The following is a 25,703-nucleotide window of genomic DNA, read 5'->3' as shown; positions in this document are numbered from 1 at the left end:
TGAACATAAAGATCATAAGTTCTTAAGTGAAGAATACGACAAGAAAGAATGAGATATCCTAGTGCAAGTTAAGTTTCTCCAATGTAGTCTCTCCAACATGCTTCGTCCTCATTCACATGCATCCTACGAAAATTTCTAAAAGGTCTCCCAACATATAATTGCTTCGAGTAAAGCATGCTTAACCATGTAGTCCTATGATTGAGCTACCATAAAGGAAGGTGCTCCATGGTTGTATAGGTAGTGACTTTCAAGTCTTTTAAACATTTCTTAGTCATCTTTTTTTATTATTATTATTATTATTATTATATCGATAAATATATTTTTGTTCTAATAATTGTAATATTATATATATTACATAAATTTAGTAGTTACTCATTTGATTTTTCACAAATTTTGTCTGATCTTTTGTTTTCTTTTAATCGAACCAATATGTTTTTCTTGACACACAAAATGTTAGTTAATATGTAAGGAACCTTAAGAAGAGAAAAATAAAATTTAACAAAATGTGAAATAGAAGTTTTAGAGGTAAAAAGTATACATAGTTGAAGAACAATCATTCTATTGTGAGTACAAAATCTACTAATTTTGCTACGGCATAGCAATATAGCATAACGTGAGACATCTGATCCCTTCAATAACGTTATATATCCTCGTCAATAACTTTGTTTCAATAATTTTGTTGTCGAACGCCTATTTTAGTCCTTATAAAAATCTCTAACTTGGTCACTGAGGAATGGGTTGTCCTGGGGCGTCAGTCCAGTCATTATTTTGTATTTGCATTCTTTTAAACTTTATTTCCAAACTGTTAAGTGTTCTGTTTATTTTTCGTTGAAAAACTTTATGGGACTTTAAGGATTTTCTCTATTTCATATTTAAATCACTTTTTGCATTCGTGTGTTGTCATTAGTCACGATCCGTAGTAAAATATTGGGTCGTGACAAATTTGGTATCAGAGCAGTCAGGTTATAGGTCCTGTAGACATTTAAGATAGAGAGTCATGTCCTCTATGAACTCGCTCGTTAAACACATGCTGCTCATGACAGGACGTTCTCACGTGATGGAAACATTAGAGACAAAAGTCAAGCTAGTATTTATAGAGTATACCATGACCTACTATGGAATTATAATCGCACATTACCTAGGAGATGTGCTACGAATGAATTGTAACCATAATCCTTTTTCTCTTGTGGTAGATAATGGCACCAAAGAGACGCGAACCATATGTAGGGTCCGGACCCAGAAGGGGAAGAAGAGAGGAAGTTCAGGACACCTCGGTTCCAACACCTGAAGTGAAACAACCTGAATTTCAAGAAGAGGTTGGGGATACACCGCAAACTAGCGAGGGGATCGTACCACAGCCATCAAGAACAAAAAGACACCGAAGGAAGGCCAAGGCCGGAAGGCTGCTCGATACACCCCCTACTGCTCCCTTCTCTGAGGAGGTTCCATCGGGTCCAACCCCTTGTACAGCAGTCCCACTAAACCAGCTGTTAGCCATGCCCACAGCAGAGATGTTTCAGATGTTCATGATGACCTCGATAGAAAATCAGGCTCTGATGAACCAAATGATACAAACTATGATGGCTAATCAGTCAGCAAGACAATGAGTGAAAAATTCAGGAACTATGACTGTGGAGTCCCGCTACCTAAGAGATTTCCAGAGGCATAAACCGCCTTCCTTTGACGGAGGCAAGGTGCATCCCATCGGCGCTGAGAATTGGCTAGAGGCCATAGACGGCCTTCCATTTTATGAACTTCCTTCTAAAGTATCAAGTCCATTGTGGGACGTATATGCTGAAAGGGGAGGCGCACTTCTGGTGGAAGGGTGCTCAGAAGACCATTATACCACAAGGAGAGTTTATTACCTAGTGCCAGTTTAAAGATGCTTATCTCCACAAATATTACCCAATCACTACCAGAGTGAAAATGCAAACATCATTCCTCGAACTGAAACGAGGAGACAGGTCAATGGAGGAATATGACTTAGAGTTCAATAGGCTGGAAAGGTTTTCTCCAGCCTATGTTAGTTTATTGCTGGCCTAAGGGATGAACTGAAGGAGAATGTGGCATCCCAGTCATCCTTCGTCTATGCGAAAGCCCTTCAAAAGGCGACCTTGCTCGACGTGTCCCGCACCAACAAGCTACAGTTGGGAACATTACAATCATCCCACACTGCAGCCCAGGGAAAGGGGACAAACTGTAGCCACCCCAGAACTGGTAGACCGCCCCGTGGCCGCACTAATAAATAAAGAAGAGCCCTGATACGGAACATAACCTTTGTCCTAACTGTCGGCATCCTCACACGTGGGAATGCAGGGCAGGAACAGACGCTTGCTACAGATGCGGCCAGGTAGGGCACTTTGTAGTGGATTGCACTCATAGGAACGATCAGCGTATCAACCAGCCTGCAGTACAGCATCAGAGGGGCCAGGGTGCTCAACATCAACAAGGGCGAGCTGTAGCCCATGCAACAACAGTCAGGTAAGTTGACAAGCCTGACGCAGTTGTCACAGGTATGCTACCCATATTTGGCCATCTTGCTTTAGTATTGTTTGATTCGGGTTCAACGCATTCGTTCATATCAGAGGAGTTTGTAGAGCTAGCACACCTAGAGAAAGAACTTTTAGAGATTACCCTATCAGTGTCCACCCCTGCTCACGAGCTGTTGTTAGCTACCCATAGGGTTAAGGGAGGTGGTGTAACAATATCAGGACGTGTCATCAAAGCTACACTGATAGTGTTAAGCAAGCAAGACTTCGATGTCATCTTGGGTATAGATTGGCTAGGTGAGAATTGCGTTTTGATAGATTGCGAGACTCGAATAGTAACTCTTAGGCTCCCCTCAGGGGACAACTTTACCTACAAGGGAGCCAATTCCAAAGGAGCCTCATGCGTCATAACATCATTAAGGGCTATGAAGTTGATTCAAGGTGGCACAAGTGCATTTCTAGCTAGCGTGACCTTAGACAATAGTAACAAAAAACATCGGTACACATTGTCAGAGAGTTCGTAGATGTCTTTTTAGAGAATTTGCCACGTTTGCCCCCAGCTAGGGAAGTCGATTTTGTGATCGATTTAGAAACAGGAACTGTGCCGATCTCCAAGGCACCTTACGGGATGGCACCTGCAGAACTCAAGAAATTGAAGAAACAGTTACAGGAGCTGTTGGATAAGGGTTTCATCCGACCCAGTGTATCACCCTAGGGAGCCCCTGTTCTGTTTTTCAAGAAGAAGGACAGGTCCATGCGGTAGGGAACTAAACAAGGTCACCAAAAAGAATAAGTATCCCCTCCCGAGAATTGACGACCTGTTTGATCAGCTACAGGGAGCAACATTCTTCTCCAAAATGGACTTAAGGTTGGGGTATCATCAGTTGAGGGTCAGAGACGGAGAGATACCCAAGACAATCTTCAGAAGTCGTTATGGACATTACGAGTTTCTCGTTATGTCCTTTGGCCTTACCAATGCACTAGTAGTTTTCATGGAACTAATGAACAGGGTGTTTAAGGAATTCTTAGATACTTTTGTCATAGTGTTCATCGACGACATTCTGGTATACTCTAAATCAGAGACAGATCATGAAGAACACCGAAGAAAAGTCTTGACAATACTGCGAGCCCAGCAGTTGTATGTCAAGTTCTCCAAGTGCGAGTTTTGGTTGTCTGAAGTAGCATTTCTGGGTCACGTGGTGTCAAGCAAGGGGATTAGAGTGGACCCAGCTAAGATAGAAGCAGTGATAAGGTGGCCAAAGCTGACCACAATCACGGAGAGTATGTAATGCAAAAAAAAAAAAGGGGCAAAGTCAATAGAGGAGCAAAAATGTCATTTTGCCCCTCCAGCCACAATAAGGAATCAAGGAAAACCCCATCAAATCTCCTGGAAAAGAAAAAGAAAGTTAGAGAGAAAATTGAGAGGAAACAAAAAAGAGTCGCTGCGAAGTTCATCGGACCACCGTCGGAATCCACCTTCAGACGAGACCTGTACAAGGACTGAGAGGCTAGCAAGGCTAACGCTCCGTCAAGATCCAAGAATGTTTCGTGAGGTAAGGTTCTGAACGATATTTTTCAGATCTGAGCTTTTCCTATGTGAATCGAGTCCTAAAATATTGAGATATTCACCTAGGAACAATTTTATGCACGATCTGTGAAGAAGTTTGGCCGAAATCTCGATCTGAAGGCGGAGATCCGAGAATCGTCTGAGAACGGTAAGCAAACTTTCGATGCTCTTAACTCGTCTGGTAGTCAAGCAAAAAATTATGAAAAAATACAAGGACGTAGCCCATAACAGGATCTAGAACTCTGTCGAAGAAATCATATCAATCCGAACTACGAATCAAAAGATATCGGCCAGCGAGCTGTGGAGGGCAGCGCGAAAGGCGCTGGACACGCGTCAACCGTCGGCTGGAGCAACACAGCTCTAGCGAGACGATGACACGTGTTGCCTGCAAAGCCTGAGTCGAACTGCAAACCTAAGCCAAGCCAAGCCAAACCGAACCGGCCAACCCGTGACTGTAAAGCCCGAGTCGAAGTGCCTGCGACTGGCGCACTTCCATGCGCGTGGTCGGCGCACTGCCGACACGTGAAATGGTCGGTTTGGCCAGTTTGTCCTTTGTTTGCCCCATTGTTGTCCCGGTTCCAGTTCTAATACTATTTTTATGTGAATAGGGACCTAATTTAAGAAAATCAATATTTTTGGACACCTCACGGACAAAGAAACGATAGCGAAAAGGCATGCGTCAACAAGGTAAGTCACCACCCGATTTTTAGGAAGAAATACTCGTAGAATTCGCTTGGATTGCATGCATGCTAGTACCTTTGCCTTAGATTAGCTCTCCATGAATGAGATTAGTCAGATTGATTGTTATGAGTGTATTGGGTGAATTATCTGAGTGTTGCTTGTATGCTTTAAGCTTCCGCCGTACGTATGCATGCATTTAATTTATGTCGGAATTGTGTATTCCACATTCCGGGTGCTTGATGGATGAGTTTTGTCCCATTGAGCACGAACTTCGTGTTCTGGGTGCTTGATGGAGGCCATCGCCCAATTGAGCCGGCGTGCCTAGTTTGCATGAATTATATATTATGATGTTAGAAGATGGTTGCATGCACACTCTATTATTTGTTAGGGCTCATTTCTATGATAAGCCTAGGAAATTACTGTTAGGAGCGATACGTCGCTCTAGCAAGACTTAACTTTACCCTAGGAACTTAGCGGATTACCATGGCAACAAGGTACCTCAGAAGTGTTCATAGATTGCTAGTGGAGAACGGTATCTATAGCTTCGTGGGAGGGCCAAGGGTTCCTGACCAGTCCTCACTGCTCGTAGCCATTTCGCATGGGAAATGTGTCCCCATGTCGTACAGCCCATTAGCTGCATGGGAACGGGTTGGATCGCGCCCCCCATAGGGGGACTATATGGGCTTAGGGGTATTCAGCACACCCCTAGGCTAGATACCATGTAGTCCCAGATAGCCATGTAGAGGTAGCGCCTCATAGAGAGATACCGACCATATGAGCTTGGCATAAGGAACCTCTAGGTGTCTAATGAAAGGACGACAAACCGGCGAGACCCAAGGGACTAAGATTAGAACCAGATGTTCTAGAACCGAATTAGGAGACTGTGGAAACCTGTTAAGTTAGGGTGCGAAGAGAGCCTACAAGTAGGTGACTTATTGAGTATAATTTTTTATACTCATCCTTGCTATGTTTTCCTTTTTCAGGAACGCGAGGCATCAGTCAAGAGCAGGCGTGATGGAGACGGGGATTGTCACAGAAGAATGGGTTGTCCCGGGGCGTTAGTCCAGTCTTTATTTTGTATTTGCATTCTTTCAAACTTTATTTCCAAACTGTTAAATGTTCTGTTTGTTTGTCGTTGAAAATTTTTATGGGAATTAAAGAATTTTCTCTATTTCATATTTAAATCACTTTGTGCATTCGTGCATTGTTATTAGTCACGGTCCGTAGGAAAATATTGGGTCGTGACATGAAGCCTTAGGAGAAGGATTGGGAATGAAAATATAAGCGAAAAGGACGAAAAGGTCGTTTTCCAATTTCAAAGGAACTTTCTAGATTTTAAATTCCTTATCTAGATGGAATTTCAAGATGGTCTAGAAGGAAAAAAAATGACCAACAAGGGATGATGAATTGTTAGGAAAATTATGGATTTTTCTTTTCTTTTTTCTTTTTTTTCTTTTTTTTTTTTTTGTTGAGAAAAATAGTAATAATATATTGTTAAAGTGACAAACTACCTAATGACCTTGAAGATATGGATAATTACGAAACTGCCATTATGACAAGAATAAGATGATCAACAGTGACCATTTGCGTAAAATCTATTGAATCTTGACTCCCAGCCATTGGATTTCCACCAAAATTAGGTATATTCTAAAACACTCACAGAATATCACATCCAATGGCTAGGCTTCTAAACAAAGGTCGGTAAGGCTGATCGGAGTAGATATTTCTGATGGATTATCTAGAAAGCACAATCTCCAAGTCAGTACGGTTTTAGAGCTCTTAATATCGGTTTAAGCTTCTCCTATAAAGTCTGAAGTTGAGGAAATAGTTTGGAACAAGAATCGAGCAAGGTCGAGCTCCCTATTGTATGCAATAAGCATTTAATTTTGGATCTCCATCTCTCAGATTTCTTCCAAATTCGGAAGCAACTCTCTACCATTTCTCTTCAAACTTGTTCCTACAGTTTCTAAACAAGATTACCAACAAGTTCTATGAAGAAATCGAGTGCTGAAAGTGCCTAGAAACTATTCCCCCAATTTAATCTGCCATTAAAGAGCTTCAAGGAAAACTCAAAATTCCAATCCGAGGATACACGAGAATTCAACGAGCAAGGATGATCCCAGTGAGTTTCTGCACCTCCAAGAAATGTTTTTGTAGAAGACCATGAAGAAAAATAACCTGAAGAACGTGCCCAATTGAAGAAAATATGTTTCGAATTCCTATCTACGGTTCCTTTTCCTTCAAATTGAGAATTTCTTAAGCTTTAGAGGATCGAGTTGAGTAACTTTGATGAAGGAAACGAGAGATTAAAGGTCGTAGAATAGGCTATCCAAGAGAACGAAAATTCGACATTTTGAGTAACATTGTAGCCGATTACAATTTCTCAAAATTAAGGTCCCACACTCAAAGGCGTTCCTCCAAACCAAGTCCTTTAGCTTGAGGAACGTATATGAGAATGGTTTCATGAAGAAATCGGGCCTTGAAAACCCCTAGAATGGTTCTATGAGAGCCTTATGTCATGGTGTAAAGGGATTACACAAAGTTACAGGGCCATTGGAATATGTGGAAGAACTAAACCAAGGTTTGGGGTGGTAAATGACCAAAAGACCCTTTGAAAATTCTATGACGTTTTCAAGATTCTAGAAGACTCAATATCATAAATAAGTCTCATATAATTTGACTTTAGGGAATTATAAAATTTTTGGAGTAAGAATTAAGATTTAAAATACATAACTATCCGTCAAGACATGATATAAAAAATCAAAGATTTTATGGATACGAAGTAATAGGCTTAAGAATGTTTTATGCATGCAAATAAATGTTCAGAACTCATATGGTTAGAGTATCCTTATTAAGAATTTTTCTTTAGTTGTACCTCAAGACTTAACAAAGAACCCTTAGAATAAGGAGCTGAGTTATTTCAAGATTAAAACACTTTGCCGTAGAAAGTTTCTTTTATAGGTGTATAATGTAATAGCCCAAAAATAAATAAATAAAAATAATTATAAAAAAATAGTTAAAATAATAATTAATAATAAATAAATAAATAAACAAATAAACAACTTTTTCCCTCTCTCCACTACCTCTCATCCCTTCCCACAGTTATCTTTCCTCGACCCATCCTTACTCTATAAAATAACAGCAAAAAGAAACAGAAAAACAATAACACAATTATCTAACCTTTTCCCCACCTCTCTCCACAAACCTTCCATCCCTTCCCACAATCATCTCTCCTCAACCCATCCTTACACCAGAAAATAACCGTGAGTGCAAGAAGAAACAAAAAAACAATAACACAATCAACCCATCCTTACAAAAAAAAAAAAAAAGTAGTTATCCAAAAAAAACAGAAAAACAATAGGTCCCATTTACTTGAGAAAAAAAAATATATAATGACCTTTACCAATTGAGATTCATAGCAGATTTAGGTGAAGATAAATCTGATCAATAAGGTATATATTAAATCTCCATTTTCTTTTATCCTATTTTTTTTTTAGAAATCAAAGCCAATTATAGTTCGATCTTCATTGAATTATTACAATAGTTTAGGTTTGAGTTAAACTAAACGTCAATCACTTATACGGATTCTAGTAAATAACTTTAGATTAGTAATATTAGATTAAATTTATATCAGTAGCCAAATGAATAGATTAAAAAGAGAATGCCAAGAAAATTTCTGAACATTAAACACTAAGATAAGAAAAGATTTGGAAACAGAGATCCGCTCTAAATTTGGAATACATCAGATCAGAATTAAAATGCAACCGATAACAAGAATAAGGAATTAAAAACCACAAACTAAATATAGAGAAAGGTAAATACAGAGAGTAAATAGTAGAAAGGTAAATACAGAGAGTAAATAGTAGTAAAGCCAGAGTAACTTGAAATAGGTGTATCTACTTTTTTTTTTTTTTTCTTTTATACAACAGTAACTATGGAAAATATGATTTTTAATAAAAATATGATTATAGATATATAACATTTCAAGACTTTTAACAATGGACCAATGTAAATTAGAGAAATAATCTTGTAAAGTTCAAACTTGAAACTGATGTCGTGGGCTCACATAGGTTGACTCGGATTTCAAAGGACGGAATCAAACTTTCATTAAAGATATATTCGTGACAACGACTTAAGCTAGCCAGGTAAGTAGCCTTACTATCGGCATGGTTATATTTGATGTTGACACGTGCCTGTGGTTCTGCATGTGTCATATATACTAATATGTGTGAATTATTTGTGAATTGGTATGCTTATATTATGTTTATGTTATGTTATAATATGTGGATTGTATGATAATAATTATGGTACCGTGTGTTCAAGGATATGTTTGAGATAGGATATGAGAAGGATGCACAAAACGAAATATAACGATAGGAGTAAGGTACGTTCATGAAACGTTAAGGTTGGGTTAAATACCGGAGTGGTATAGATAGAAGAGATTGATAAAAGAATACGGTTAGGTTATGAGTAGAAAGGGATAGGTTTGTGATAGATTGATAGAACGATAGCATTAGGATACGTTCCTGTAATGATATGACTAAGGTACGTTCACGTAATGATATGACTGTGATAGGTATAAGAACGTTAAGGCTATGATAAGTTAGGGAACGATATGACCACGAAGTGTTTACGATATTAAATGTTTATGATACGATATATTGTGATGCGATGTGTCATGTTTAGATTGTTTTGTGTGACCATTGAGGTAATGGCTGTATGAATTGCACGTTATGAAATGGCATGTTAAAAGCATGGAGCGTCATGTTATGTTTTCTAAATTGTATGTATACAGCATGTTATGAATGACATGATATCACGATAAATGAAATGAAATGTAACCCTGTTAGGATTCTGTATGATACGTAGACTGAAAAATCAGAAATTACATGTTAAGAATGAAAGATGATTGCAGGGTTATATTCATTAATAATAAAAGTAGAAATATTGGGGACCTCGTGCATTTGGGGGATACCCCTATTCCATCATGAGCGTACAGACGTGTACATCCAATGACAAGACAACAATCGTTATGTTTGCATAGCGCTGCCGTGACGGTGACTAGTTCTAACGAGTGTCTGGCCTAAGGAGCTCCCAGAGTATGCTCGCCCGACAAGGAATGTGGCCCAATGGTGTGCGAACTGACTGGTGAGCCCATACTCTCATGTATGGGCTGTGTGTGGAGTATATGGTACACGTCCAAATTACCCGTTAGGACAGTACCGTAGGAAAATAGACTGAAAGGATAGGTCCCGTCATTGCATTTGCATGTTCTTGCATTTAACCCCCATTAGTGGGGTCACTTACTAGTATTTCTTTAAATACTCAAGCCCAATTACATTTTTCAAGTTAAGGCAAGGCATTACTATACGGCTGACAACAGCATCGCAACTCGAAACCATGGCACATGCATAGGATAGTGGTATTTATTTTCATAGACTTAGACAAGAATAGGATGTTTTTAACTTAAACACTTATTTATTTTATTTTGGGTCTTTTGTTGTGTCGTTTTAAAGATGTTTTCGAAACACGTAAGTCCATGGCTGTGTTTTAAGATAAAGATTATGTTTTATGGAATTTTAATGAAGTCTTCCACATTCAATGTTTATGGTACGTATACAGTAGCGACCTTAAATTAAGTAGAAAATTTCGGGTCGTTACAATGGGAATCTCACGGTGCAACCTAGTGGTAGAGACCATAGGACGTGTTGATCTACTTCCTTCTCCCACTTACTATAAATACTTTCTCTATTCACCGTATTATTGACTCATGCAAATACCTTCCGAATGGAGGTCGCTCCTAGGGCGACACGAGGCCGAGCATGAATCTCACGGTGTGAATTTTTCAGAGAGCGTAAAAAGAAAACGATGTATCTCATATATCTTTTTCCTCCCACTAAGTATTTTAGATGGTTGGGTATACTCATTACTTAGGTATATTCCGGCTAATTAAATATAACCTAAGTCTAGGTGATTTTTCCAAGTATAACATTTATATTGGATTTTTACCTATGATGTCCAGGTGATTTTTCCTTCTTTTTTTTTTTTTAAAAAAAAAAATATCCTTACATCATTCAAGCACACTCATAAAACTAGGCTAACGAAGCTCAAGTATTAGCCCGATCTCCAAGTAGCATGTGTTCCGTAAACCGTCAACTTAAGTACCTCCAGCCTTAGACAAGATCATGCCAGGTGAGCTTTCTTGTAACCGCAATTTTACAAGATATCGACCTATTTTTACTATTAAAATTGATCGCGCTTGGTTGTTAACCCGAAGTGAGCATGCATTTATCTTGGTTATAGATTTTAACGTCTATCTCGTTTTATGACGTTGAAAATAACCTATAACATGCATCTAACATGCTTTATATAACTATTATATAACCATCCATTCCATGCAATAATATAACAATATATATCTATCACTCGTGGAACCCTATAACATGCATACTATACATTATAACACTTATAACATACTTGTAATGCATGAAACATGCTTAGCCTATGGTGGGATTTTAAATCTATATGGCATACTTTATGCATATACATTTTTTATTTAATTAAAACATACATTCACAATGTATAATTAATTAAACACACTAAAGCGGATTGGTTTTGGCATTTTAAAACAAGCAATTAACTAAATTATTACATTAATAATTAAAAATAACTTGAACTGCTCCCGAGGATCACAAACCGGTCAAATCAACCTTTAAAAATGTTGAACCGAACCCCAACCAGCAGAAAAACACCCAAACTGCCTCTTCCATCTTCTTCTTTGGTTCAGCTTGCTTTTGTTTCCATTATTGATCAATTACAACCTAAAATGGATTTTAATGAATCTAGTGAAAAATTACATACATTTCTTCACTCATTAAAGCCCATACGCACTAGGCCACTTACAATAATTGTATCAAATGGAAGCATAAAAAAAAATGTCAAAACCATAAACATCTATTAGCAACCACAGTTTTTCATTCATGAAATGGTACCCACCATGCTCAAATTAATGTAAGTAAAATGCCTAAAACTTGCTCTGATACCAATTGATGGTGTTAATATAACACATGCGGAAGCAATTTGGATCTTAAGCACTCCAAGTACATCAATTATAGTAATTTAGCTAACATGTTCAAAAGCATAAAAACTCAATGAATTTGAATACTAACCTTTTGTAGTTCAAATTCTTTTTTACTCAGGAACCGGTTTCGAACCACCACTAGTGTCTTCCCTACTATTCTTCGACCTTAGAACGGGATTGTGGAAACCGGTGACTGACTAAACTTGATAGGACTTTAGTATATGTAAGGAGAGAGTTTTGAGAGATTTTCTCAAAGTTTTTCAAGAAGTCTCCTTATGTACCTTGATCACTCTATTTAGAGAGTGATATTTGCATGCTCATTCAAATTTGAGATTACCAAATTTTGACAATCAAAATTCCACTCAAATTTGTGGGGTTTATTTGGCAAACATTGAGCGTTATGTTATGTTTTCTAAATTGTATGTATACAGCATGTTATGAATGACATGACATCACGAAAAATGAATGAAATGTAACCCCGTTAGGATTATGTATGATACGTAGACTAAAAATGAGAAATGACATGTTAAGCATGAAAGATGATAGCGGGGTTATATTCATTAATGATAAAAGTAGAAATATTGGCGACCTCATGCATTATGTGCGCTCATGCATTTGGGGGATACCCCTATTCCATCACGAGGGTACGGACGCCTACATCTAATGGCAGGACAACGATCGTTATGTTTGCATACCGCTGCCGTGACGGTGACTAGTTCTAACGGATGTCTGGCCTAAGGAGCTGCCAGAGTATGTTGGCCGACAAGAAAAGTGACCCAGCGGTGTGCGAACTGACTGGTGAGCCCATACTCGCATGTATGGGCTGTGTGTAGAGTATATGGTACACGTCCAAATTACCCGTTAGAACAGCACCGTAGGAAGACAGATTGAAAGATAGGCCCCATCATCTCTTTTGCATGTGATTGTTGCATTTAACCCCAATAGTAGGTCACTTACTGAGTATTTCTTTAAATACTCAAGCCATGTGCTACTACATTTTTCAGGTTAAGGCAAGGCATTCCTGTACGGCTGACGACGGCATCGCAACTCGAGACCATGACACATGCATAGGATAGCGGTATTTATTTTCTTAAACTTAGGCTAGAATAGAATGTTTTTAACTTAAACTCTTATTTATTTTATTTAGCCGTTTGTTGTGTTGTTTTAAAGATGTTATCGAAACACGTAAGTCCATGGCTGTGTTTTAAGATAAAGGTTGTGTTTTATGGAATTTAAATGAAGTCTTCCGCATTGAATGTTTATGGTACGTATACAGTAGCGACCTTAAATTAAGCAGAAAATTTCGGGTCGTTACATGTACAATTTATAGATCTATGGTTTGTAGGTGTTTTCAATTCACAAGACCTCGGGAAAAATGTAGAAGAGAGATGGATAGAGAAGTAGAGGAAGAAAAGGGACGAAAATTGGCATCGGAAACGATGAACATAATAGAGAAAAAGGTCGCCGCAAAATCTTGTTGCAAGTCAGGTGAAGAAGAATGGATCCAACAAATCCGCATCTGAGTTAGATTCCACCCATGACTCACCCTTTCAGCAACCAGCCTAGATGACGCAGCCTGCACCTGCAGCAGCTCACGTCCGCAACCTATGACCCGTAACTCGCTACGCGTACAACCCATTAAATTGAAGCCAAATCCAAGCCTCGACCTAGTCCATTTGCAGCAGTCCGTGCTTGTAGCAATTCGAGAACACGAGGCCCAAATCATAGCCCAACTTGTAACCCGTGATCGCAGTCCACCGTACGACTCGTGACTGATGCTGTCAAAATTTAATGCAACTTATTGCTAGTTTGAATTAGTTAAGATATTCATAATCAGTTAATATTTGGAGAATATATTAGCTATAGAATATATCTTAGATTCCGTTAATATTTTTCTGATTTGATTTGTAGTACATTTTATTTTATTATCAAGATTTAGTTAGTTTATATTTTTCTTATTTGTAGTTATTAGTTCGTATCTTGTATCCTATTTAAACATTGTGAATGTCAATGAAGATTGAACCTTCTATCCCACTTCTATTTTCTCATTCTTAACTTTCTATTGTTTGGTTGAGTATTAATATTTTTAGATTTATTCACACTTGAGTGGTAGATATTTTGTCAGTTGGTTTGAGAGCCAGGTTGGTAACCAAGGGTTTGATATTATTACTCAACGAGATCAATGGTGGAAGTGCTTCTATGGGTATAGCTATAGAAAAGCTTGTTGGCAATAATTATAATTATTGGAAGTTATGTATGGGAGCTTATCTACAAGAGCAAGATTTGTGCGATTTAATTGAAGGTGATGACATAGAAATTCCAGCAGATACTCCACCGAATGCAGAATTACGCCGACAATGGAAGATCAAATGTGGAAAAGTCTTATTTACCGTGCGAACTTTGATTAGCAAGGAATATATTGATCATGTTCATGATTTAAAGTCACCAAAGCAAGTATGAAAACACTTGAAAAGTTGTTCACTAAGATAAATACCGCTCGATTGCAATTTCTAGAGAATGAACTAGCTGTGGTAACTTAAGGTAATTTTTCTATTGAAGAATATTTCTTGAAAGTGAAAAATTTGTGTTCTAAAATTTCAAAATTAGATGCTGAGGAGCCAGTGAGTGATGCTCGATTATGACCTTATCTTATTCGTGGATTACAAAAAAACTATATGCCCTTTGTTTCCTCAATACAAGGGTGGGCAAATCAGCCTAAATTTATTGAATTGGAGAATCTTCTTTCAATCACGAAGCATTGATTAAGCAAATGACTAGCCTCAACGAGTTTTCCCCAAAGTCAGAAGATGTGTTGTATGTCAAAGATCATACGAGACAAAATTTTCATTCAAAGCCTACATCAAGCAATGGGAATCAATTCAGAAGTGAGGAGTTGTCAAAAAAGTCATTTAAAGCTTGTTACAGGTGTGGAAAACCTGGTCATTTTAAACTAGATTTTTCAGGTGAAAGTGGTGTGTCATCGTTGCGGAAAGTCAGGCCATATTAAGTCAAATTGTCGAGTTAAAATGGAGAAATCAGAAGCAAATACTATACATAAAAGTTTGTTCTTTAGATCTAATTTGGGAACACTGCTCAATCACAGAGGTTCTTGACCAACCAACAAATGTGACTTTAGCTGTACACCAAGATGATGTTTCTGCAAATGTTCATGCCTTTATAGACTACAATGAAGAATGGATTGTCGATTCCGGTTGTTCTCATCATGCAATTGGAAACGAAACTCTTCTATACGATATTTTTCCACATTGTCAAAAGAAGGTCATTGTGACAGCTGACAATTCAATGCAACCTGTGACAAAAGAAGGAGATTTGAATGATGGGAGTGTTCTACTCAAGGACGTTTATCACGTTCCTGGTTTAGAGAAAAATCTTGCTACTGTATCACAAATAACAGATCAGGAAGGTATGTTCTTTTTGGTCCTAAAGATGTTTAAATACTTTCTAATGTGAAACATGTTGACGCTATATCCAATTCTGTGAGAAAATAAAAGAATCTTTGTATGTTTTATTAGCTAGCGATGAATATATTAAGAAAGTTGGTCATAATGCAAGCTCAACTCTTTGCCATGCTCGTTTGGGTCATGTGGGTTTTCAGTTTATGCAGAAAATATCCACAAAACAACTTCTTGATGGTGTCCCTGTCCTTAAAGATATTCAGCATGATGAGGTTTGTCTAGGCTGCCAATATGGCAAGTCTCATCATCTTCCTCTCACAAGCTCAAAGAGTAGAGCTTAAACAGTATTGGAATTGATTCATTCTTATCATTTGGGAACGACGCGAACAACAAGCTATACCGGCCTTTATTATGGGATGGTGTTTGTGAATGATTTCTCTCGCTTCAGTTGGGTATACTTCTTAGAACACAAAAGTAAAGTTTTTTCAAAGTTTATATAGTTTAAGCATGTTTTGGAAAAAGAATTTGAATAGAAAATCAAGTGATTGCGCACTAATAATGGACGGAAGTTTCTTTTAAATAATTTTATGGAATACTGTAAGGAGCATGGGATTTAGCTTCAACTGACTTGTCCAGAAATCCCGCAACAAAATGGGGTGGCTGAGCGCAAGTTAGCTCATCTTACATCAGTTTGCTTGTCTTGGCTGCATGCGAGGAGTCTTCCAAGAGAGTTATGGGCATCAGTTTTTCAAACAGCTTGCTATGGTGTAAATCGGCTTCCTCCATGGCTAGGGACAGAATCATCACCATTCGAGCTGATTTATCATCGTAAACCCAATGTTGGTTATATTCGTATTTTTGGGTCTATTTGTTATGTTTATGTCCTGAAACATAATCGAACTAAACTTGACCCAATAGTCATACTAACTTTGAACGCTTTCTAAAAACTGAAACTAGGAGGAAAGAATACGAGCGAATCAAACTGAAGCAGGATCAGCTATAATTTTGGCCTTGAGCCGTCAGAAAGTGTACTCTCTGACTGGCTCGAACCGTTCATTTAGGATGATAAAATGAAGTGGGGGACCTCCCTTTTACAGTAAAGGCCAACCCGCCACTTCTCAGCTTTACCAATGTGACACAATGTTTCCCTTCTTTTATTTATTTATTTATTATTTTTTTTTTTTGTTCATACATCATACACGTCAAGAAGAAATTTTCGTCCTCGAAAGTGTCTTAATATTGGAATTACTCGTGTACTTCTCCTTGATCTCTTCCCTCTGTTTCCACGTAGTTTCTTTAGTTTCATAGTCTTGTAAAGATCATTTTCCCTCTACATATTTTTTTTTCTTTCTTTGTGAGCATAACAAATAATCTTTAATGATATTTTTTACTGAAAAAATGTTGTGCCAGTTGGTTGGTTGGTTTCATATTAGAAAGTTGCAATTGACCATCATTATTTATTTTTTTTGGGAAAATTGACATGAGTTCTTTGCATATATCTATTTTATGATCTTAACCTTCCCATTTCCAATTATTATACATATTCTCTTTTCGTCCTAATTTGTTATCCTTTCAACGTTAAAACCTGAAATATTCCTTAATCTTGAAAGGGTTTTGTGTAGAATGATACCTGAGTAAAAGAGAGTACATGAATGAACCAAGAATACATCCGATAAAGTGATCCAGAGTATAGATGAATAAGAAATGCTTAAAAAGAATTGAAACTTACTACCTATATCAACGAGATGCACTTTCTTTTTTGTTGGCTTAATCATAAGAACTTAGAGATTAAATGTGCTTTTCTTGGAGCAATTTTATGTTGGAAGACGTCTTGAGAATTCTTGAAGAAAACATGTGAGTGAGGAAAAGACATGCCGGAAGGACTCATGTTTGTCTGTAGAGATAGTTTTTACTCTTAGAAGCGAGAAGTAAATAACCTTACAATATTGTTAGGGGAATGTTAGGACCATTAACTGCCAAATCTAGAGTTCGAAAGCTTGGACATGGGTCGGTACAAGTAGAAACTTGAAACCCTACCAAATTATCAACATCCAAAGAACTATAAATTCTCAAAACATTCCTCCCAGTTTTATTAGACTTAAATATACAACATATTAAGTCTATAAAGAAACCCCACACCTCTCTATAGAATTATTACATGTGAAAGCCAGCAAACAATATAAATAAAAAAAAAAAATAAAAAAAAAAATAGGTTTGTGGGACCAAAATGAGCGAGAGAGATTTTACTTCATTTTTTCAAGGGTGTATCAATTCAAACTTCCTCGAATGAAGATTTTTTAAGTAAAATCCATCATAAAATGCTGCCCAAATGTAGTTTTTAACGTTGCCATTTGCCTCCCTTAGTTTTAAATGCTCATTTCTCTCCTTGAGTTTGTTTGATAATTGTAAATAGTCATTTGCCATTTGCCTTATGATAAATGCCAATTTTTCCCTACACCTTGTCAGTTTGATCCTGCAAAACATGTGTTAATAATAATGCTTGATTCCAAAGAAAACAGTAAGATAATACTGAAACTCTTGCATATGATTAAATGCAAATACAACTCAACCTATAGTTTATTAAATGCAAATTTAATTCAGTCCATACTGAGCTATACTATCGTCAAATGCAAATACAACTCAACCTATATTATTAAATTTAAATGCGAAACCTATCTCTTGCATATGCATCAGACTTGTGGTTGCGAAGCCTCTGTCAGTCTTATAGGGGCGCCTTCAATCGGAGCTATGATGCAAGAACATGCGAATGCAATGACGAGACGTAGCATTACAGTCTATTTTCCTACGGCACTATCCTAACAGGCAGCTTGGATTTGTACCATATACTCTACACATGGCCCATACGTGCGAGTATGGACCCACGAGTCGGTTCGCACACCTCAAGCCCCTTTCCTTTTCGGGCGAGCATGCTATGTTAGATACCCGTTAGAAACAGTAGTCGTCACGGCAGCATTACGTAGCCTAGTGGTGTACGTGTCCGTACCATCGTGAAGGAATATGAGTATCCCCAAATGCATGAACACACATTAATGCATGAGGTCCCAATATTTTTCATTTTCAACATTATTAAATATAACCCCTACAATCATTTTATTCATATCATATCATTTATCATATCGTTCATTCTTATATCGAGGCAAGATGCTCATCAAAAGACAGCAAGTTCTCTTCCAAGCCTTTGTGAACATAATTTAAAGAAAAGGAAATCAATGTAGCCCTTTCAAGAGAAAAAAGTAAGAGTCGGTAAGGATTGTGAGCATAATTAAAAGGGAAACCGACAATAAGAGAAAATAAAATATCTTGTAAATGTTGTTTTGGATTGCATGAAAATAATATTATAACAAACCTAAATAAATATTTTAAGAGTCTATTTATGGAAAGACTCTAATATTAGCATGAAATTTAACACATGGACCAATGTACATTAGAAAAATAATTTTATAGAAGTTGGAAGTTGAAACTGATGTTATAAGCTCACCTAGGTTGACTTGGATTTTAAAGGGCAGAATTGAACTTTCATGAAGGATACATTCGTGACAACATTTTAAGCTAATCAGGTACGTTGCCTTACTATCAGCTCGGTTGGAAGACTTGTCTTATGTATGACGACAAGTGCCCAGTGGCCCTTGCAAGTGTCATTTATGCTTTATGTTATATGATGATGTGATGATGTTATATGATGATGTAATGACGTTAGATGATGATGTGTTGATGTTGTATGATGACTTGATGATGTTATATAATGATGTGATGATGTTATATGATAACTTGATGACGTTAGATAATGATGTGATGATGTTATATGATGATGTTATGATGTACATGATGTTGACATGATGTTGATGATGAATAACAATAAGATGATGCGACACGTATGATAATGAAATGACTTAATCTGACAATGTTCCATATATTAAGATGATGTGCAAGTACTAAATGTCACGATACATTATCACGAAATTTTTTTAAAGACACAACCCTAATTAAACGAATGATGATGAATGTATGAAGGCCAATGTTTGCATGTTACTTAGAGTATGTGTGAACAGTGTATAGGGTTGTGTCTTAAAGATGATTTAAAGATGAAAATTATAGAGACGTCATGCATTTTGTCTGTTCATATGCATTGGGATACTTCCCCATTGATGATGATGAGTGCAGATACACACAATAAGATCATAAGGGTGTTCATGAGGAGCATGACACTATGGGGTTCCGCTGACATCCGAACTCGCTATAGATTAGCTTGACCAAAGAGGGTCCAGGGGGTGTGCGAGCCCCTTAGGGATTCATACTCGCACGTGTGGGTAGTGTGTAGGAAAATATTACACATCCAATTTGTCTGAGACTGGAGCCACCCCTATGATGATTTTTAAATGATAGGTCCCTGGATCATGAGTTGCATGTGTTTTCTTTCCCTAACCCCAATAGTGGGTCACTTACGGAGTATTTCTTAAAATACTCAAGCCATGTGCTACTTCTTTTCAGGTAAAGACAAGGCGTCTCATGTGCTACTTAAGCCATGGTCTGGCGAGCATTCTCTAGAGTTGTTGATGTCGGACAACTGCAAGGCATAATGATCGTTGTAGCATTTTGATAAACATAATGATCATTTTTCTGCCTCGTAGTGTACGTGTCCATTTCATAGTAAAAGAGGGGTATTCGTGGATGTATGAACGCACAATGATGCATGAGATTCCAACAGTTTTATTCATTATCATGTAAGACAACCCCTTCCATTTTTCCTTCATATCATATAATCTTTATCATAGTTTCCTTACATAAACTGAGGTTGTGCATTATGTCCACACATTTTTGTCGTATATCATTCATATAATGCATCGTGTCATACATACATCATATCATCAGCATATCATGTACTAAATCGCCAAACGTGTTATACCATAACATTTATCATATCATCAGTACATCATCAAATCACGTGTGATCATAACATTCACGTATCATCAAATAGTCACGTTGTATCACGAACATATCATGGACTTATCATCTCGTAAACATATCATAATCATATTGTTTTGTAAACACATCATTGTCATATCGTTACATAAACATAACCTAGTCATATTCTTTCATAAACATAACCTAGTCATATTCTTTCATAAACGTATCATGGTCATATCATTTCATAAACGTATCATAGTCATGTCATTTCATAAACATATTCTTATCCACTCATTTCATAAATATATCATAGTCATCTCATTTCATAAACATATCTTAGTCATATCATTTCATACACATATCCTTCATTTCATAAACATATCATAGTCATGTCATTTTCTAAATGTATTCTAGTCTATCGTTTCATAAACATATTCTAGTCATATCGTTTCATAAACATATCCTAGTTGTATCGTTTTCTAAACGTATCCTAGTCATATCGTTTCATAAACATATTCCAGTCATATCATTTCATAAAGATATCTTAGTCATATCGTTTTATACACACACAATAGTCACATCGTTCCGTGAAGATTTCACACATATCAAGCATATATCATGTATAGAACCATGTGGCACATGTCATCATACAAACATCAACTTTTAACCAAACCGATAGTAAGATCACTTACTTGGTTTACATTAGCAAGCATTCTTCTTACACTCGAGTACAATTGACTACGTGAATTTTAGATCCCGACCTTAAGGCAAGTGCTACATATTAATTTATGTCATATTACACTTCAAAACTACAAAATAATCTTTTTTTTTTTGTTTTTTTTTTTTTTTTGTTTTTGTTTTACAATTATTATAGGTTACCACTGAAAGTGAAAAATGTTGTCATTTGTTAATAAAGAGTAAAAATAAAAACTCATACAATTATGCTATAATTTTAATTAGGAACATTCCTTGGAATATCATATTTACACTTAAGTCCTTACTTAATAGTCCGTCACTAGTAAATCCACAATAAAGTGAAACTGGGTTATTATTCTCTCCGAACAAAGAAATTTCATGCGCTATTCTTAAGAGCCTCAGCACTGTCTCCGTTTTCCTCTATTTCATCAAAGTAGTCCTCTCGAGCATTACCAGCTAACATCAGGGCAACCAACCAGAAGAGGGATGAATCAAGGGATAGAAATGCACCACCACCCAGAAGACCAGTCTTAGCCGTCGGGCATGCTGTCTCGAGATTGTGATGAACATTGCGAGTCAAGTGAATTTGCTCGGTGACTATAGGCCATACGAGCAAAGTTATAGCCAATCCAGTTGTGAACCTACAAACACAGAGGTAGCTTGATTGATAACGTTTCGAAATCACTTTTTAGGTAACAATGAAGAGTAAAGGATGTGATTTGGAAAGAGAAGTTACAGGGCAATGCTGAAGAAAATAGAGAAACTGGTGCTCTTAAACAAGGCACCTCGAGGAACAAATTTTCGTTGGTATGGATAGAATAAAGAGAAGTATCCTGCAATTGAAGAAGCAAGAAGAAACGAAACAGAAAGATATCCCAAGGCCACAGTTGGGTCTGCTGGATACTGACAGATAACAATGCCTTTGCCTGGGATGGGAGTTCCAGATGCAGGCTGCCCATACGCAAACACAACAAGAAAGAATAGTGAACATCAATGAGGGAGCTTGTGATATTGCATGGGTTGGGAGGTTCTCATCTTGTTGTGATTGTTTCAAATTCACAAATATCTACACAATAAGAATCAAACAATTTATGAACAGAAGCTTACCTTCTTGTTCTCAGCTATGACTCCAAATATGAAGGATATCACACCTAAAGTTGCGACAATAACAGACATTATCTTGATAGACACAGCCATTGATCCCAAAATAAATGGAACAAAAGAGTTTTTCAGAAAAATAGGAAACAGAATGGGAAGACTATGGAATGAGATTAGTGAATGCTTGATATTTATAGTACTCACCATAGTCCAATGCATACCGTGTAATCTACCTAATCTCCAAAGGCATAATTAAAATATGGAATTAAACGGTTTTTCTTTTGTTGGGTTGTTTTTTTTTTTTTTTTTACTTTAATTAGGAATTATATAGTTTTTTGAAATAAAAATGGACTTTTAAAAAGTCACTTGGGCCAGCTAGCATTGGTTTTATCTAGGGTTAATTTTTAACCATATTAATGATTGGCCTATTAATTTTTAACCCAAACAAACAATGAACAATTTGACGCATGTTTGTGTTCAAAATTACGTGTGAATAACTTAATCAATCTAACTTTTATGATTTTAGTTTTTTATTTTTGAGCATATTTACGAGAAAAACATAAAGCAAACCACTAAATAGAGAGTCGAGTGGTCGAGGGTGATTTCCATGCCAAATCATCATAGGTCTATGTCTTCAGGCGTAAGTAACAAGCTCATGTTGACTAGATTAATGTGTCTGACCGTAATGATCCCACAAGAAAGGTTCGGGTCGATAAAAAAGGAACAACAAAATACACTGATTGATGCATGTGGGAGTGTTCAAAATTACTTGTGAACCACCGGATGAATCCAACCCAATTATTATAATTTAAGTTCTTTTTAGCGTGCATAATAGAAAAAACATTAAAAAAAAACGAAGTAATGCATAGATGGAAGGTGTAAGATGGTCGAATTGTGGAGGGTGATCCTCGAGCCAAGACATCAACTGTGTATGTTTTTAAGCGTGTGTAGCAAGCTCACGAGCTACCTAGTTGCACTTATGATTAACAAAAAGATGGTCTTGGTCCCTACTGCAATGATGCTAGTTGCAGATAGAATTAACAAACGTTTAAAGGTTGTTTACTTATCAAAGTATTTTGTGCAAAAGGTTCGAGAGGATAGCCCGATATTCTTTAAGCAGTAAGAAATGAATACACACCTTTAATACTTTAGAAATACTTCATAAAGAAATACTCTTTTGACTGTTGGGTTTTATGTCCTAAAATTCATAGTCCGTAAACAAAAACATATTCTATTTTCAATAAAGTTATTATTGTTGTTTATTCCGTAAAGATTTTTATTGAATAAAGTGAACTTTATGATTATTAATCTAAATCCAATAAACTAAGAACACTCTGATTATAGTATGATTACTTGAACTATATGTAGAGACATAAGAGTGGACCAAGTTCAAGTATATAGTCAAAATGATCTATAGTATGGGAATAAGGTTGAGTACCTTGTCCTGGGGACACTATGGATGCGACCCACTTTTGTATATGACATAAACAATGTGATCACTAAATTGTACATGTGGAGACATGTGAGTGGGGGTGTCCTATGCAATGAGTATTGCATAAGATCGAACCATGAAGAAAATCACTCTCACTTTATAATGTCGTTTACTGTTGAGACTGATTTTCTTTTCATTCGATGACCTAGGTAACTCGATTTTAATCCTGAGCTAACCATGAACTCCTGTTTATTTGAAATTATCCTTAGATTTACATGGGTGAGAGTGACTCGAGTTTGCTGACTCAATACGCCTCGCATTTCAGGGGTACGACTGGGTGAATGGCTCGGGACGTGGGGTGTAAGATGGAATTCACTCCTACCCACTTTTAGTGATAGAAGAGAGGTAGTTCCCTTAAGCACTGACTCCAGGTCTTAAACAAGGGGCCTCACCCTCTCATTGGCCTGAGAGGGATTCGGTTTACTGGTTGGACCACAAACCAATTGTTCATTAGAGGATCAGTGAGACATAAGAAACAAGAAGTAACTTCAGGGGTAAAACGGTAAATTGACCCAGCTCTAGTTACGAACAACCTGTGAAGGATCGACTTACTAATCATGGTTATGTCAAATGGACAGGAATATATCTATAGTGAGGGGAGTGCAACTACTAGGCTATAGTGGAGTGTCCTAGAAGTTAACGAATGTTGGTTAACAAGGTTAATGAGTTTAACAAGTTAATCTTGGATCGTTGGAGCCCATGATCTATAGGTCCATTAGGTCCCTCTGCTAGCTTGACTAAACCATAGAACAGTGTGACGAGTGAGTTCGAAGTGTTCGAATTCAAATTAGGGAATATGCACTACATATATATGATATATTTAACCGCATTTTTTGTTTTTTTTTACGAATTAAACAAAAAGAGAGAATCTAAAATATTTAAATAAGATTAAAATATCTTAATCAAATATGTGGAATTCATTTGGGATTGACATTTGAATTAATATTAAATATTAATTAAATAGTTTAATTAATCATTAATATTACTCTAATTTAAAATTAATTTGAAGAAAGCCAAGATATTGACTTCATTTAATGGAAAAATCCATGTTTGAGTTAGTGGAATTTTGAGGTGTCAAAATTTAGTTTAACCAAACTTGCATGCTTGCCAAATAAACCCCACAAATTTGAGTGGAATTTTGAGTGTCAAAATTTGGTGATCTCAAATTTGCATGAACATGCAAACATGACCATATAAATAGAGTGATCATGATACATTGAAGGTCTTCCTTGGAAAAAAACGTTGAGAAAAACCTCTCACAAACTCTCTCTTCATATATACTAAATTCCTCCCAAGTTTAGTCACTCACTGGATTCCACAATCCCGTTTAAAGGCCAGAGAATAGTGGAGAAGACATTAGTGGTGGTTCGAAATCGGTTCGCGAGGAAAAAGAAACTTGAGCGACGAAAGGTTAGTATTCAAACTCATTGAGTTTTAATGCTTTTGAACATGCTTTTGAAATTGCTTCCGCATGTGTTATATTAACACTATCATTGACAAGCTCGATACAACTAACTAAATATTTAATTTGATCTAATTTCATCGTACTTTTTCCACTAGGGTCACGAACTGCAACACCAATGACCGCTCCACTCTTTCTTATAACTATATTAAACTTCAATTTGATGGAGAAGGGTTATCGATCAAACATAAACGACGGAATAGTAACGAACTCCCATTATCAACTTGTGAACTATCAAATGTTTGATGCTCAATCCCACTTTTTGATGTAAGATATAAAATTTTTAGATTTGGATAGTTCGATCGTAAATACCCCTACATGTATAATTAAGAAGCAAAAAAAAAAAAAACACAAAATATCTAATATTTAAAATATCTCGAAAAAAAATGAAGGGTGAATAACACAAATCCTATCTTCTTTTCTTTTTTATTTATATATATATATATATATATATATATATATATATATATATATATATATATATATATATAATAGTTTTAGGTCAAGTAGGTTTAACTATAAACGCGAGAGGTTGTACATATGAATATAAAGGGGAAAAAACTCTTAAATATGGCATTTATGCGAATTTTACCCTTTCACTGTAAGTATTATAGCTAGCAATATTGTGCCAATTGGATGGAGATAGGCACGGGTTGAGTTGAAAAAATCTTTTAGGTCAATTTAAAATATTAGTCGGTGACTCGAGCAATCAAAACAAAGTTTAAAACTCATGGATTGAACTGGATCGGATTATCGGGTTGTTATTATTTTTGTATAATTATTTAAAAAAATCAT

At 36.7% G+C, this 25,703-nt stretch overlaps 1 protein-coding gene across 1 annotated transcript; it reads right to left on the bottom strand.

The window, feature by feature from the left end:
• Positions 1 to 21,094: 21,094 nt before the first annotated feature.
• On the bottom strand, positions 21,095 to 22,053 carry LOC111784010 (uncharacterized). Its single transcript, XM_023664827.2, has 3 exons — positions 21,964 to 22,053; positions 21,593 to 21,807; positions 21,095 to 21,497 (listed from the first exon to the last, which is right to left on the bottom strand). Exons 1-3 carry the CDS (start codon positions 22,051 to 22,053, stop codon positions 21,233 to 21,235), a joined length of 570 nt encoding a protein of 189 aa, XP_023520595.2. The 3' UTR covers positions 21,095 to 21,232.
• Positions 22,054 to 25,703: the final 3,650 nt, after the last annotated feature.

Source organism: Cucurbita pepo, chromosome 6, assembly GCF_057944985.1.
Source record: "Cucurbita pepo subsp. pepo isolate OVF chromosome 6, ASM5794498v1, whole genome shotgun sequence".
Lineage (NCBI taxonomy): Eukaryota > Viridiplantae > Streptophyta > Magnoliopsida > Cucurbitales > Cucurbitaceae > Cucurbita > Cucurbita pepo.
The sequence above is the reverse complement of the archived record's forward strand: the minus strand, read 5'-3'. Positions and strand labels throughout refer to the sequence as shown.

Coding starts and splice junctions, on each gene's coding strand:
- LOC111784010 (XM_023664827.2), bottom strand. CDS start 22,053: ATGGCTGTGTCTATCAAGATAATGTCTGTTATTGTCGCAACTTTAGGT. Junction 21,808..21,963: donor TCATAGCTGAGAACAAGAAG/GTAAGCTTCTGT, acceptor GCGTATGGGCAG/CCTGCATCTGGAACTCCCAT. Junction 21,498..21,592: donor ATTTTCTTCAGCATTGCCCT/GTAACTTCTCTT, acceptor CTGTGTTTGTAG/GTTCACAACTGGATTGGCTA.